The sequence below is a fragment of the Lampetra planeri genome, chromosome 6, assembly GCF_965212315.1.
Source record: "Lampetra planeri chromosome 6, kcLamPlan1.2.h2, whole genome shotgun sequence".
In the NCBI taxonomy this organism is placed as follows: Eukaryota; Metazoa; Chordata; class Hyperoartia; order Petromyzontiformes; family Petromyzontidae; genus Lampetra; species Lampetra planeri.
Window position 1 is genome coordinate 13,575,692 of NC_136112.1, and position 17,053 is coordinate 13,592,744.

The 17,053-nt window shown below is 43.5% G+C and overlaps 1 protein-coding gene across 3 annotated transcripts in view; it reads left to right on the plus strand.

Moving 5' to 3' along the window:
* The window catches only part of LOC144719560 (uncharacterized), a 34,288-nt gene extending 17,600 nt beyond the window's left edge, over positions 1–16,688 (plus strand). Inside the window, exons 8-18 of one of the 3 annotated variants that reach the window (XM_078595598.1) lie at positions 409–886; positions 2,848–3,165; positions 4,388–4,483; positions 5,041–5,157; positions 5,852–5,965; positions 6,631–8,121; positions 9,117–9,245; positions 9,527–9,616; positions 10,188–10,295; positions 11,470–11,585; positions 13,415–16,688. In XM_078595598.1, the coding sequence (XP_078451724.1) occupies positions 409–886; positions 2,848–3,165; positions 4,388–4,483; positions 5,041–5,157; positions 5,852–5,965; positions 6,631–8,121; positions 9,117–9,245; positions 9,527–9,616; positions 10,188–10,295; positions 11,470–11,585; positions 13,415–13,474 (3,117 nt within the window). In that variant the 3' untranslated portion in view covers positions 13,475–16,688. Of the gene's footprint in view, positions 1–408; positions 887–2,191; positions 2,708–2,847; positions 3,166–4,387; positions 4,484–5,040; positions 5,158–5,851; positions 5,966–6,630; positions 8,122–9,116; positions 9,246–9,526; positions 9,617–10,187; positions 10,296–11,469; positions 11,586–13,414 lie in introns of those variants that run through there. The other 2 variants (XM_078595600.1, XM_078595599.1) reach the window with 2 other exon arrangements.
* The last annotated feature ends 365 nt before the right edge of the window (positions 16,689–17,053 follow it).

Here is a 17,053-nt window from a genome sequence, read left to right on the forward strand (position 1 = left end):
TTTGTTAAGTTAACCGAGTAACAATCGCTATATGACAATATTTTGTATAGCAGATGAAACAATTATTCTTGATTTTATAACGTACGATATATCGCCAGAAACCCTAAGTAAATCACTGATAGTTTCTTTCGTATGTATTAATAGCAGATTAAATATGTAATTTCTTATTTGTTATCCACTCAATTGCTGTTCAGAAGAAGAGTGGATCTCGTCCATTCCTCCTCTAAAGGAGTAAAGACAGCAGCAGCAGCAGGCGCGTGTTTACAATGTGCTTGATGATTTGGGATTTGTGGCCGCCGAGTCTTTGATGCGCAATTTGTGCATCAGGTGACTGCTTGATGGAACCATAACACAGTATGGCAATGAATCTAGATCTCTTTTCCAAAAACATAATTTTTTGGGCAACAGATCAGCGGTGTTGGTGGGATGACTCCTGAGAACACGGAGAAGACCTGGTTTCCCCTGAGCATGGAGAACATGGTAACCCTGGACGAGGTAAAAGAGGATGAAGTGCTACAACAAGACCAAGAAGGTGCTCCTCTGCTCATGGAAAAGAATTGGCATGGAAAGGGAAATTCAGCGAGGAAAAAGGTAGAGAAATGCGTGACTGGAACGAAGGACCAGGAGCAAGACGAGATGACGACACTGGTGCAGATGACAGAAGAAAAGACAGCAGCTGGCAATGTGGAACTGGAAATGCACGAAGGTAAAATTGAGGTTATGGTGGAACCGGAAGGGGGTTCTGTCCGGCCACAAAGCAGCAATGATGCAGACCCAGAAAACACGCGGGCTGGTGACGAGAGAGCCACAACGGTGACTTTATTGACAGAAGACGAGGCAACACCAAGCGGAGTGATGGCGGGAAGGCAGCCGTCCTCTACAAGAGGTGAGGGTCCGAAGCGTTTCCTTTGGGATGATTCCCAAGAAATGGGAACTTCAACCAAGATGTCCAGAGGTGGTAGAGTTCGATTTTTATCCCCATCCTAACATTTTAACTTTTACACTTTATTTTGGTATCACTGTATGTGTGATGTCATCACCATTTGTTGCTTAAGAGTAGCCCTCTTTTTACCCAGTCTCCATAGGCCACATGCATACAACGAATTAGGAGTGGGAAGTGAGTACACGTCATGCTTGCAGTTTGTTACGATACACATCACTTGCTGTAGACTATGTGGCTTTTGTATAGCAGCAGATGAATTATATTATGAATATACTAGCTTCTTTGCCCATCCTAGTTTGGAAGCTGTAATGTTTATGTAAAAATTGAGCAGAGTATAATTGTGTCATGTGTAAATTTAATGGCAGTGAATCTTGCACAAAAGTATGTCATCAAACTTCACTGCATTTCATCGTAGCACTATTAATGGCAGTGAATCTGCCACAAAACGAAGTCATAAAACACTTCACTGCAGTTCACTGTAGCACTATTAATGGCAGTGTTTCTTGCACAAAACTACCGTCAGAAAACACATCATGTCGCTGTAACACTGTATATAATTGACCTTTAATTTGTTCAAATTCACTGCTGTGATACTTTATTCTTCTGCTTTCGGTCACTGGGGTTGAAATAAATTTGAATTCGATACAATATCTGGAAAATCACCGAGAAATGTCTGTTACTATAATGTAGAAGCATAAATTAGACTTATCTTTCGTCTCAAGTGCTTGAAGAAATAAAGACACCAAATCCACTTTGTTGCTGCGTAGAATTATTTGTTAGATTCACTTTCAATATATAAACGTCAAACTTATAGTGAATTTGCGGATAAAAATATTTCCGCTCGACCTTCTTGCGTGAGTGTAAAAATCCACCCGTTCGTGAATATTAATGATCGGGGGGGGGTGCGGCATGTGGAGTGATGTCACGCGCATTACACACAGACATTCTTGGCTCATTACACTAGTAATAGCAGTGGCATGCTTGACAGCGCAGCAACAGATTGTATAATGACAGTAGGAGGAGCATGATTATTGAAGTCTTAGCTTGTATCAGAATCGCCTGATCTATTCAGGTTTCTTCTCACCAGGTGGAGCATGTTGTTGATGGAGAGCTTTTTTCCCGACCCCACTATGTCGACTCTGTAAGTGACCTAAATAGTTTAGAATATCAAGAGAGAGTTGGTATAATTTTGCTATTCCTCCATTGAAGAAGCACAGACTACAGTGGTCTACTTGTATGGTCCGCAATTTGGGTTGCATGGCCACAGTCGTTCTGTGGCTTGTCTTGAAATTTCCATTCATGAAGGAGATATGGGCATCGGCCTGTTGATGTTCTGATGCGGTTAATTACACCGCCATCTTCGAGGAGTATCTACGCTAGGAGACGCGAAGATGTTTACGTCTGTAGTGAGGTGTTTATTCTGGAAGTTTAATTGTTCTACTCTCTTCCCCAAAATGGATATCGTTAACTGGCATAAATCCTCTGGTTGAGATTGTTGTGAGAATGGAAAATAATTGATGTTTGTCGAATTTCACATTTGAAAATAATGAATGATGTGTCATGGCGTTTGTGTTTACATTATAGGGGAGCAATAGTGCAGCGGTTAGCGCTCTGCACTACGAACCTGGCGACCTAGGTTCGATTCCCGCTCAAGGTCAACACCAGTGATTATCTGAACTGGTTCTGGGTCTTACCTCGGTCAACTCAGCCTCAAATGAGCACCTAGTGCAGTGTGTAGTAAACATCTCCACTGGTGGGAAAAAGGTGATAATTTAACCAGGTTTTGTGATCATGAGTGCTGCTGTAAATGTCAACAGTGTACCAGTCTCACTTCAATTTAGCAACCATCAGTGCATTATAGACCTGCTACACTGCTCTTAACAATGCCTGTGCACCGTCTTCAGCAGGGGAAGCCAAGGAGGAGGGGAGGCAGGAGGAAGAAGGAAAGCATAAGGCAGCAAAGGACGAGGCACCGACAGAGATGGAGGGAACAGCGAGTGTGTGTGTCACGGTGGAATCCAACCCGGCCACGCCAGACGAGCAAGCTGGCGAGCAGGGAGACGCAATGGCGGCGCCATCTACAATCAAGGAAGAGGTTCCTTGCGGAGCGACGAGGGATGAGGAGGAGGAAGTGGAGAAACAGCCGGGATGTAGAGGGGGCAAGAGGGGCCGGCGCCGTGCTGGACGCCAACGAAGCGCGACTCTAAGTGTGCCGTTAAGGGGTAAGGGTGTGTCTTGAAGTTCCCTTCTGTCTCAAGCTGCATGGAATGGCATTGCGTCCTGCAGTTTACGTTTATCCTCGCTATCTTAAATCTAACCTCACAGATTAATCACTATTTGGCAATCATATATGGAATGCTTTATGAAGCTGATAACGTGTAATTAGTCTGCTTATTTAAAAAAAAATAACTTAACTGGATATTGTTCGGGTTGGTTTGTGTGACGGAATTTTTATTATCCCTTTTGTGGCTCTCATGGCATAGCATTTGGTCTGCTTACAAAGTTTTCTAAGGATACTAAAAATATGTTTCTCAATATGCAGTATATATTTTTTTTAAATGTCTAACGTGTTTTTTCGATGCTGATGAAATTCTGAGTCCATATTCAGTGAATACGCCCAGACATTCACATGACAAACACCCTCCTCGGCAGCGCAACAATGCCAGATCACACACGAGCCCAGAACATTCGAGGCTATTGCACAGTTGTGGTCGACTGCTGCCTCATCCACTGCACAGTTCAGAGCTGCAACCATCACATTTTTATTAGTTCGGCATATCGGGAGGATGGCCTCTTTGAGCAATGTTTTCCAAATGACACTACTGTATAGGGTGTTGTTTGCAAATGGTTACGTGACACTGATGAATTCTATAACCATGACTGAATGCTGTCCCTAGCCCCACACTTGTCCAAGTGAACAGAAAACGTTGTTGAATGGTTAAAAAAGTCAAATGTGCTTGACATTTTCATGAACTAAAGCCTCGAATTGATTTTAGAGTATCCCTTAAAAAAATGTCCATCATTTGGTGAACATAATAAAACTTTTAAGCTGCACGTATGCATGGAGTAGTGCTATCCTGTAGGTTGGTGTAACGCTGGTATTGTGATCCAGCACTTTAAAGGCAATGCTTGATGGATTGTGTAGATTTGTTCAACTTCCAAATCCACTTGGCCGCAAGGGGGCTATCAAGTGGCTTGTAAATCCATCCGTGTGACCCTCTGAGCATCATCCTGTCCTACTGTTTTTTCTCTGGGTGCTCTAGTTTCCTCCCACATACAAAACATAAAAAATAATTGTCCAAACTTACCGATGCCGGACCATTCTCGAGTATTTTTGTGACTCGTTTCCTGAGTAAATGAAATTATTTTAAGCTATGAGATTTTAAAGTTTTGTGGAGACTGATCTGGATATCCGTATATCTCAAATGTCTTTGCTGACATCAGAGCAGGGCAGTCGCAGTCCAGCAGCCAAGAAAGCCCGGGTGGAGATGGTGGCACCAACATCCAGGGTCACCCGGTCCAGAGTACGAAAAGACGCAAGTGAGTGATGTTTGTGAAGGGTCACACATTCAGTGCACACGCCCACGATGCCGATATGTCCGTGTATTGTCTGAAGACTCGACCAGAGAGTATTTGGCCGCTATACATTTCAATGTGATAAGCCACTTCGTTGAGCTATCATTTGTGGCCAGGTCGCGTCTGAACAAGACCTTTTTCGATCGGTGGGCCTTACCTGGTAAAATAAAAACTAAACCAATTCAAGGGCACTAATCCCCAATGTTCGCTGATCTGTTGATCTATTACATGTGGATCACAACAGATACATTTCAGTCAGTCTCTTGCATACTCAACCAGGAATTGTTTTGTAAATGTGTTGTATACAAGCTCTGTCAGATAAAGGACATAATTTGACTGAAAGTTAGTGGCAAGGTGGCTCAGAGAGCCAATGAGCATGTCTAGAGGCACTGAGCCAGCATTGGGCTCAATCCCAGAGTCACCTGTGATGATCAAATGCATTTTTCAAGTGTGGAGACTTCGAATCTCACAAACTCTGCCATTACTAACGGTGCACATTCTTGTGGTCGTTCAACTCCCAGGTGTTGACATCGGCCCGAAGCAGGGTGAAGAGAAGCTGGCACCCGACGAAACCAAGAGCCAGATCGAGGAAACTCTGACACCGGGCAGCAGCCAGACCTCTGAGCAGGAGCCTCCTGGTGAGAGAACGGGTTTGAGTCCAACAGTTGTGCTGCTCCTGCAATGAGTCTCTTGTTTTATTGAATTCAATTAAAAATAATTGTTTCATTCCATTTCTGAGAATTTACATGCCACCAATAGTTTTATTTGAGCCATATGCATAACATTTCGAGAATTGTATTGAAGTGATTATAGGAGCGGTTCTGTGTAATGTCATCTTCCAGGACCGGTGGTTGTGTGCTCACTGGGAGAGTTCCGTATAGGAATTTGTGTGAAGACACCAATAGCATTATTAAAATATAGTTGGGAGAATTAAAACAAAATTGCTGACATTAGTTTTCCTGCCAAGGATGCTGTTTGCAGTCTAAGTGACTTCTGCACTTCAACCCTTGATAAATACTGTAGCGGTGACCCTTGAAACACAGAACTTTTTCCTCATCCAAATGAGAATCCAATACGTAATTCATAAAGCACACTTATCCCATCCCATACAAAACCCGTGTCCCATTACGATGTATTTTGATGATCACAAATTCTTGTGAATAATAACAGTAAAACTTCTAAAAACACAGCTGAAATGCGACGATAATGCACCCACAGCATTGTATGTGACTGTTCGGCTCACTTTTTGACTGGCCACCGTGCTGTAATGTTCGTCTCAAACTTTAACACTAGAAATGGCCTCACTCATCACCCCGGTGTCTTCCGTTCCAGCCCCAGTCCGTGTCTCTGAACAGGTTGAAGAGAAGGTAGGTGAAGAAGCCAAGAGGCAGGCAGAGGAAGCCCTTAGGCCTGAAGATGCACGGACCTCAGAGGGGAAGGTACCTGGTGAGTGTGAGACATTTACAAATGCACTGGACTGTGCCTATGAAATGTCACAGTGTTAACACCTTCCGAAGTCTTCTCATATCACTTGACAAAAGCCTTAACTCCCAGAACACCCTAACCACACAACAGATCCTCATTTACACCCTCATCTCAATTTTAAATATCCATGCTCCCTTGCTTCCACAATGCTGGACTGCAGGTGTGTTGCCATGCCTGACCAATTTCATTCACTCTATTCTGCTGCTGATGATGTGGGTGTCTCGCTGTACTCTGGGAGTCTTGCTGTGCCCATCCACTGGGGAGCGGTAGTGTGGTGGTTAGTTGACTGCGCTCCAAACCTGACGACCCAAGTTTAATATTAGCTCATGACCAATAATAGTGGTGAATATTTGAACCGGTCCTGATCCTACCCAAGATTTTGACTCCACCTTAATTGAGTATCAGGTGCAGTGTCTAAACATCAGACTTGGGGAGACAAAGGTGGCCGGGCGTGGTGTTGGCCACCCATCCCCTCATGTGCTGTCCTGGCCTTCATAAGTGCTTGCTAACATCACTTGCCTAGACAGTGTATTTAAAGGCTATTAGGAAGATATTAGTCTGTATCCTCTGCTGTAGCAGAAGTGAGGGGCCATACCACAAACTAACAACTATCTTCCAACTCCTAGGATCTGAGCAGGGTGAAGAGGAGCCGACAGCCAAGAAAGACATGAAACAGCCAGAAGAAGACACGAAGCAGCCACAGGAAGACACTAAGCCACCAGACCAAGACACAAAGCAGGCAGCGGAAGATACGAAGCAGTCGGAGGAAGATGCGAAACAGCCAGGGGAAGAGACGAAGCAGTCTGGGGTAGACACAAAGCAGGCAGAGGAAGACACAAAGCAGGCAGAGGAAGACACAAAGCAACCAGAGGAAGACGCGAAGCAGCCAGGGGAAGAGACGAAGCAGTCTGGGGTAGACACAAAACAGTCTGAGGTAGACACGAGGCAGCCTGGGGTAGACACGAAGCAATCTGGGGTAGAGACAAAGCAGTCTAGGGTAGAGACAAAGCAGTTTGGGGTAGACACAAAGCAGTCTGGGGTAGACACGAAGCAGTCTGGCGTAGACACGAAGCAGCCTGGGATAGACACGAAGCAGTCAGGGCAAGACACAAAGCAGCCTGGGGAAGAGACGAAGCAGTCTGGGGTAGACATGAAGCAGTCTGGGGTAGACACAAAGCAGCCAGAGGTAGACACGAAGCAGCCTGGGGTGGACACGAAGCAGTCAGGGCAAGACACAAAGCAGTCTGGGGTAGACACGAAGCAGTCTGGGGTAGACACGAAGCAGCCTTGGGTGGACACGAAGCATTCAGGGCAAGACACAAAGCAGTCTGGGGTAGACACGAAGCAGCCAGAGGTAGAGACGAATCAGTCTGGGGTAGAGACGAATCAGTCTGGGGTAGACAGGAAACAGTCTGGGGTAGACACGAAGCAGCCTGGGGTAGACACAAAACAGTCTGAGGTAGACACGAAGCAGTCTGGGGTAGAAACAAAACAGTCTGGGGTAGACACGAAACAGTCTGGGGTAGACACAAAACAGTCTGAGGTAGACACGAAGCAGTCTGGGGTAGACACGAAGCAGCCTGGGGTAGACACAAAGCAGCCTGGGGTAGACACGAAGCAGTCTGGGGTAGACACGAAGCAGCCAGAGGTAGACACGAAGCAGTCTGGGGTAGACACGAAGCAGTCTGGGGTAGACACGAAGCAGCCAGAGGTAGACACGAAGCAGTCTGGGGTAGACACAAAGCAGTCTGGGGTAGACACGAAGCAGTCTGGGGTAGACAAAAAGCAGCCTGGGGTAGACACGAAGCAGTCTGGGGTAGATACGAAGCAGTCTGGGGTAGACACGAAGCAGTCTGGGGTAGACAAAAAGCAGCCTGGGGTAGACACGAAGCAGTCTGGGGTAGATACGAAGCAGTCTGGGGCAGACACAAAGCAGTCTGGGGTAGACACAAAGCAGCCTGGGGTAGACACAAAGCAGTCTGGGGTAAACACGAAGCAGTCTGGGGTAGATACGAAGCAGTCTGGGGAAGAGACAAAACAGTCTGGGGTAGACACGAAGCAGCCAAGGGAACATCACATGCCAAAAGATGCCAAGGCCTCAGAAGGAGAGCTTTCTAGTAAGCATTATTTTAAAACTTACCCCCTCAATCCAGAAAATTGCTGTAATGCCAATTCTGTATTGCATTCATGGCTGTGTGTATTCCATTGTGACGAGTTGGGAAGGCGTTAATCTAATAGTGTATAGATCATGGGTAATGATAGTTTTATTGTGCCGATGGCTTTATCTTGTATAGTGTAGACAGCTGAATTGTGTTGTACTGATGTCTGTGCCCATTTGTATGCTCTCCTCCTAGTACCAGATGCTGCTAAATGTTGTGGCTTGGCTCTCCAACACACCGGTGTGCTGTACTTGTGACGAATTGGAACGTTCTGTTTGTGACAACCCTTACTAGTTGGCTGTGTTGGGTGGTGGTGGGTTTAACGACGCATTTATATATTTACATGATCTAACCCAAAAAACCTCTATTATTAAATGAATCTTACTCTCGTGCACCACAATTGGTTCTTCTGCATATAAAATATTATTCAAGCATTATTTAAACCAAGTGAGACGTAACATCTCCCCACCACAGGAAACTTGAGAAAAAAATTGAGGAATATAAGGATTGGGCGGTAACGCAGTGATTAATGCACCACTCTTTAAACGCAGTGATACGCAGGTCTATTCCCAGCCAAGATTAACATCACTGGCGAGTAATGGATGGACTAGCCTTGGGTCTCTTTCGTCATCCTGACACTGGTGAATTGGGGTCAAACAACCCTCTGTGACTGACATGGCATGGGAGGCCTTCATTCAGGAGTAGATTGACAAGGAATGTAAACAATCTAAGTCTAATCTCGAGTGTGTTTGCTTGTTAGTGGTGCTGGCTTTTAGTCTGGGCAGCCACTTGTGATAAAACCAGGTTCTCAAGGATAGAAAAGCCAATTATTTCAACCCAGTGAGAATGACTGCACACAAAAAGCCACCATGTTAAATTTGGTGTTGCTATGTTCCTGTTGACTTGATGAATATTTACTTGTGGAGTCACTGTTAATGAGTGACTTTTGACAGGATTGGAAGATCCTCATGCTGGATCTGAGCAGGTTAAAAAGGAGGAACCCATCGCCGAGGAAGCCAAGAGCCAGGCAGAGGAAAACCAGACTCTGGGGGATGGCCAAACCTCTAAGAGAGAGAATCCAGGTGGGTCAGTGAGTCGGATTAACTTAAGGTACCCAGAGGTTGCAGACCTCGGGAAAGCTCTAAAGCTGAGTGGCAATGATGAGGATCTCAGAATAGTGCTTGGAGGAATTGATGGCGAGGTGTAGCATCAACAGCATTGCTCCTCTTTTGTCACCTTGAGAGAGAAATGAGAACGAGCAAAGCCGTGAAGTAAAATATATATTTTTTACCATGGTAATTAAAGGTGCATGATTAATCATAATTTTTTCCCTTTTTTCTGGTCGCTCTTCTTCCCTTCCCAGAGGAGGAGCCGGCAGCTAAGAAGTCCAGGATCCAGGTAGAGGATGCGTCGATGCCGAAAGATGCTCCGAGTTCAGAGAAGCAGCCTCCCGGTAAGCGCGATACACTGAGTACCATATTCCCTCGTTATTCGCGAGGGATACGTTCCGGAGATGTTCGTGAATAGTACACTTTGGGAATAGTTATATTGGCCTACAGACATCCCTCTTTCTAATGAATTACTTAAAATAATTACGAAAATAAGCTATTAAATACATTAAAATTATCTCATCACATTCTCATCACTTTATCCGTCATTAATTTATCTGATCACTTTCTCTCGAGATGCAGTCGTGTAGAGTTCCAGATGCGATTCGCGGATTGCCAAAATTTGCGGATAGAAAGTTCGTGAATAACGAGGGAATACTGTTACGCATTAGAATTTGTGAACATGTTCCTGTGATGTAGTCCTCGTTACGTGAATGGCTAATGCCCAGCCTGTCTGCAACAGGCCACGTACGAATGTGAGTGCTTGTATTCAGAGGGTCCGTTACAGAGATGCAGTGTAGACATTGGCCAGATATTTGAGCAACATTTTTTGCTGTCTATTGCAACGCAGTGGAGGAAATTCACGTGTTTTTTTTAATTTCCATTCCTGCTTTTCTCCTCGCTGTCCTTCCTTAGACACTGAGCATCGTGAAGGGGGAAATCCGCCAGTCAATGAAGCCAGAAGCCAGGCAAATGAAATGGGGTCGTCTGAACACAAAGACACCCCGCAGCAGGACCCTCCTGGTAAGACTTCAGCTCTCGGACATTGCCTGTGATCCCAAAGTTGCCTTCAGAGGGCTGCTATTATAGGCTTGCACCTGAATATATAAATTAAGTTATAAATAACAAAATATACAATACAATTCGAAACATTTGTGTATTTAACGTAAACATTTATGGGAAAACCTCGCCGAAAGCAGGGGTTACGTTCCTGTAAAATGCCGTGTTGGGCAAAACCGCGTTCGACTATGTATGTATTTATGTTGAACTTCTTTTACACATTACATAGCCAACTATGCTAATCAGACAAATAATTGACCTCAGGAAAAATGGATTGCATTCCTGGGTCTGAATTGATCACCCCCTCCCTCATTATATAACTAATTCTACATGATTTCTGCCCTTCTTACTGTACTAAAGGATGTTTTATTTTTTAATTTCACCTCGAGACATTACTCTCTCCGCACAGAGGCACTCACGCCCAACACTCGCATCTAACAGCCTGACGCTCGCCCCTAACACTGTCACTTGAACGCGAATGATTTGCCATCTAGCCGTCCGTATGACTATCGTCCTCAATTAGTGTATGGCTAGATGCTTGCGACACTGTGTCAACATTTGCTTTATGAATGAGCGTGTTGTGTACAGTATGTGTTACATTATCACACAAAAAATATTCACAAAGAACACACATGGTATATAAATAATACTCAGTTGATTCATTCACACCGTAGTACTGTACTAATCCTATCTAACAACTGCACTGTTTGCACTCGAGTCATTACTTGTCTCTGCTTTTTCTCACAACAATCACCACCACTCAACTTACGCTTGGGGCCATGATTAAAGAGTCAGACCGCACGCGTTTTGGAGATGGAATTTGGCGATGCTATCATTTGTATGTGATACCAAGTTGGGGGAAAATCATGTACAATTAGTTAAACAATAAGGGAGGGGGGGGGGGTGATAATTTCGGACTCCACAAGGTCTGTTATTTGTCAAACGTAGTTTTGCCCAACATGGTCTCTTCCAGGAACGTAATCGCCGCGTTTGACAAGGTTTTCCTGTATTGCTGGAGACTCGCAGATGATGAGGATGAGGGAGTTGCCTCTTGCCACGCCGCAGACCAACGGGCGGCCCGAGCAAGTCATTGGTGGCGGTCGTGGTGTTTTTAACAATAGCCATCTGCTGTGCTCAGGCTGGGAGTACATCACCCGAAGCTTCTACTGCAAGCTCTGCCGCATCCTCTCCACCAATAGTGAAGTTGCCAAGATTAAGCACTGCAGAAGCGCCCAGCACCACCTGAACTACCAGGCACGTCAGCCCAGCGCGGGAAGGGGGGGGTGGTCAGTTTAGTAGCATCAGACTCCAGTGAAATAATTAATCAGTTGTATATTCGTGATCATAATGTTGACTGCTTCCGCCTGTGCATTTATTACACCGTACGATGTATCATGGGCACTGTACTGCGATCGGTGAATAAAAACGAGCAGTGCTACCAATCCATCTGGCCAGTGCCGGTGGCAGGGCTTGCCAAATTTCCTCCAACGTTACACAAGGCATCTTGTGTCACAACTGCAGCCATCCAAATAAATAATAACATTTTTATAAAGAATCATTCATGCTAATAGCGGCCCATGATGCTGTAGATTAATTATATATATATAGGCACCAAAACCCACATACAATCAATACCAAGCAAATAAAAACTGTACTACCAAAAACTAAAAATGAATAATCAAATAAAGAAATGGCACCAAACTAAAAGACACAACAGCATAATTTTTTTTACAACAGAGAGATGAGTGGATGAGGCCTACAACATCTGAGACCACAATCCCAACTTCCCAACCAAGCCAGAAAACCTTCACAGGAAGGCCGGTGGAGTGCCAAGAAGTTTAGACTAATTTATACCAGTCGGTCAAATGTCCATTATGTAACTAACTCATTGTTCAGCGTATGCCTGGATGACTAAAAATGCCTTTCGTCAGATTTTTATAATATGATGGAAATGATTTGTCGGATAATGCATTGGGAGGAGGGTATTCCAGACTGCAGGGGCTGCGAATGAGAAAGCTCGTCCACCATTGGTTTTAGAGAGCAGATCTAGAGAAGATAAACGGAGAACCCGGGGAGGGGAGTAAACTGAAATCAGAGGAGAAAGATCGGCAGGGGCTAACCCGTGAAGAATTTTGTAAAACCGTGAGTGCAATCTTTGTGGTGATTCTGGACTACATAGGTAGCCAGTGGACGGATCGTAAAATGGGGGTAATATCAGAATATTCTTACTGGAGGAATCTGATGAGTTATAAAGCTCTTTTTCACAGATGTCCAGTCGGGGCAGGTCACAACATTACAATATGATGCTTACGGGTATGAGTGGGTACTCTTGCAGCTGCGTTTTGAACGTACTGTAAACGTTGGATGAGAGACAACAGACTAAATAACAGAATTGTAGTAGTCTAGCCTGGATTTTACAATTTCATTAATTATTGTTTCTACAGCCATATTGGAGAGTCACGGATACGATAAATTTTGCGAAGATGGTCTTGCACATAAAGGACATGTGAGGAGAGGACAGCTTAGAGTCAAGAATGAAACCCAAGATTTTGTGTCTGTTGACTAACATAGAGATCAGAGTCAAGCAGATGGACAGTAGATAGCTGATGTGAGGTCATTGATTATTTTCTAAGAGAACTTTAATTGTATTGTTATTGATGCCGAGTTCTAGTCAGGACTCAAAACAGATAGCCCATACACTTACAAAGGACTGGCTTACTGTCAGACACACAGATGAACATAGAACTCAAGACTTAAAATAGGAACCATTGGATTTGAGTTACATATACAGACAGAACCCATGGACCTTTGTGTCTGCTTTTAAGTAAGGCCTCCATACTGTGTGGCTCTTTTATCAGGTAATTTCAGCTGGTCGATGAGTGTGTTAATTTCTTTAAATGTATTATCTCAGTAAATATGCAGCACTGGAAGTTGAATGTGGCATAAAAGGTGTGTGTGATGGCTGTTTGTGTGTCAAGAGTTGTGTTTAGCTAGATCGTTACCGATGGTGTTTCAGTCTAATAAACTATTGCTGATGTATAATATTGCCAGCACACCCTGATGATGATGATTTTCCTCTCCAGAAATACATGGAGGAGAAGGCGCAGAGTGAACCGTGCAAGGCGAGTGGCGATGGAAAGTGACAGCGGTGTTACGATTGTGGCTTGCATCCGGAATAATATCCTGTGACTGTGAAACTCCTCCATAGAAGCGATTTGTCATGGGCATGTGGCAAAATATAGAGTTAACCTGCTGATGACAGCTTACACGCAATTGGGTGGTGCACTGGTGTGGAAACAGGCTGAGAACATGATACAACCGTCATTGTGTTTATTAATATCAGTGATATACAGCAGTCCTGCACAGGTGTAACTTATTGACCTGTAATCTAACCAAAACCTGCAACAAATATTCAGTGATGATTTACATCTGGTTACATTCTCGCGGTGTTTCAGCAACAACATCCATTAAAGACGAGCTATTGACATAGTACTTTGCCAATAGTATGCAGTGGCTGTTACTTAGAATGAGTCCAGATGTTTATATGAAAGTGAAAATGTGCATTTCAAGTTTGAAATGTGTCACCCAATGTTTAAAGTTCTGTTAAGAAAGCTAAAGAGCCGTGTACAAAGAGGACCTACAATGAACGTGACCCGCAATCAATAGTACAGACTTTGTTCAGACCCGAAATAAACCAGCTTGTGGATCACCCATGGGCACTCACGGGTATCTGGCCTGATGCAGAATTCTAGTCGTGTACAGTTATGGATATTTCAGTGTAAGATTGTAAGATGTACTCTATACCACACAAGGCATTGTCAACATTGTGTAATGCCAGCAGTGAACGCCTGTCTGCACTGTTCACCTGTAGCAGTGTTCCTACTCTTTTGTTTATGAAAAAAATGTGATGTGACCGCAAGTAGTCATTGCAGATTGTGTTTTACTTTTTTTTGCTTAAAAGCTCGAAGTTATACGCATCTGTTGGAACTGGGATGTTTGTCAATGGTTCAAGAAACTACCAATGAAACCCTCGCTGCAGCACGGCGATATTTACGGCATAACTTGGTAATGTCTTGGCCAAAATTTACCTTTCAGCAAAAAAGTCGGAATTACGCAGTTTCTCATATTTGCGAGAATCCCAGCCTGCTGGTCGAGATGGCAAGTGTATAATAGTACAGGTGACCCCTGACTTAGGACGGCTTGACTTGCAACCCCACACTTTTACGACCTTTCTTATAGTAAGACCCCCCCCCCCCCCACATGAGATGAAAACTCGAATCTTCGACCTCTTCTGTGTCTGAGAAGAGGAACTGTCACGCAGAAAAGTACTTGAGAATTTTCAAATATAAGTATATTTTAATATTATTTTTACTTAATGTTTGTAAAAGTTATGTTAAGTTGCAATAAATGTTAGGGTTATTTTCATTTATTTTTGTGGTCAATTTTGGTATTTTTATGGTATGTAATGGGTTTCCAGATACGGAACCCCAATTGATAACATTGCAACTGGGATATAAGGGTTCGACTTAGACGGCTCGAATTGTGTCCAGCAACACATTAGGTCGTAGGTGTGCCGGGGTTACCTGTATAGTACGTTTCTTCCATGTCGATTTTTGCAATTTGAGTGTTCCTTCTCCACATGTGCCGGTTTTCTCCTGGCACTTATCCCACATACAAAACACTAAAAGGAATTGATTATCCTAATGTGAGAAAAAACGTGATTTTTGTTGAGGCTTTCCAGGACAAATAATGACCATTATGGCTTAATTCTTGATTATTCATGACTAGAGTAAAACTCTGCAGTGCATTATGACTCACGGTCTTGTAACATTTTGAGAAGTAATTACCATGCAGGTTATGAATTGCTGATACTGCTTTTATGAGAAAAACATTTGACTGCGGTCATTTGTAAATTTGTTTTATCAAGTCGTGAAAATAGATTTATCCCATCACAAATTTGTGGTAGAACATTTGTATATAAGCATGGAATAAACGTTTCCATTACCAGAAACATTAACTGCTGAATATTTTGTCAAATGGCTTCTTGCAATCTCTCCCCTACTCATTTTACAGACGAGCATCCCACTTTACCAGAACATTCCCCAAGTCTTGTTCATATAATTATAACCCATCATTTATACAGGGTGAGCCATAAGTAACTACCCGATTATTTTGCCTACAAATAAAAACACAAACTCTAAATGATCGAAAATTATTTAATTCGTGGAGACTCGATATAATCATGTATGAAGAATAATAACTTATGACCGCCTGCGTTGCGTTGGAAAATCCGTGCTCTTTCAACGGCATTTTCCATCACTTATTGACACTCTCCGTTGCTCAATAGAAGTCTTGAGATCTACTGGTTCGAGGTCTGCCAACACACTTTGCATCCACCGTTCCTGATTCCAGAAATAGGGAAATCGCCCGATGCAAAGTTGGAACCATTCGGGTCTTAAAATATCTGCTATAGTCTGTTGAAATAATTGAACAATTCTGAAATAAATTTCAACTATTCTTGTGCGCTGCCGAGATGCATACTGGTTCATAATAAACTTCCAGGCTTTCTACTTTATTTCTGTAAAAAAAAAATGTAACAAAATACTCCTATTTCAAATCAGATCATGGCACTTGTGGTTTAAAATAACTCGTTTTGTTTGCATTGTCCATTAATATGCTATTGCAGGATTAAATTGGGGGCGTCTTATCAGTTTACAATTAAGTATATGAACCGACTTCGTCTAGATACTTATACCTCCTAACCTATATTTTGGTTAAGTCTTTGTGATTAGCCTTTCCCTCTAGGTATGTTGTATCATGCCAACCTGGGGGTTGGTTTTCCAATAGAATTTAGTTAATATCTCCATGTCCATTCGCCTGACTACTTTTGGAAAGTGTTCATTATGTTCATGCCCCTGCTGGCTATGAATTCGTGTTCCTCACACTAATGCTACACTTGCCAATCAGCCACTCGCATATATTGAAAAACAATAAAAGAGAAGGCAGTGTTAAGCACCATTCCTTAATGGACAGAAGCACAAAAACCCAATCCTTTCAATGCACAATTTTATTTGCACTCTCAAGTACAAAATACATAATTTTCACCAGAATTAATCACATTTCACGTGCTGAATAAAAGTATGTGGCGTCCTTTCTGATGTTTCATTTTTTTATGTAAGTCACCCACTTTTATTAAGCCATTCAAATGTGAGTCATTTGGAAGTCAATAATTGATTTTGTACTTTAGAGTGCAAACTAAAGTGTGTGCATTAATAAGCTTGTTTACCTAAGTTTTTTTTCATGACAATGATTTCTTGCCTGTCAACCCTTGTACATAAAATTGTAATGACGACTTGACACACTTTCTTGAGATGGTTTCTTTGGTTGGAGACATTCACTTGAACAGGTGGAGACCCCAACTGCAACAGCCCCGAGTCTCCCGCGCATCTCATATACGGTCCGAGGCCACGCCCCCATTCCCGAACCTTTTCACTGGTTCTAGACGCTCTACCAGCAGACTCTCCTGTCCTCTTTCGTCACCTGGCCACGCTCCTATTCTCGATCATTACCGTAGCCACGAGTCAATTCGTACTGCAGGCGTACTCCCCTATCATTACCTCCTGTGGCCACTAGTCCATTCGCACTGAAGGCTGATCCCTGTCATTACCTCCTGTGGCCACTAGTCCACTCACCATTAAGCCATCTCAGCTCGGAACCGCGAG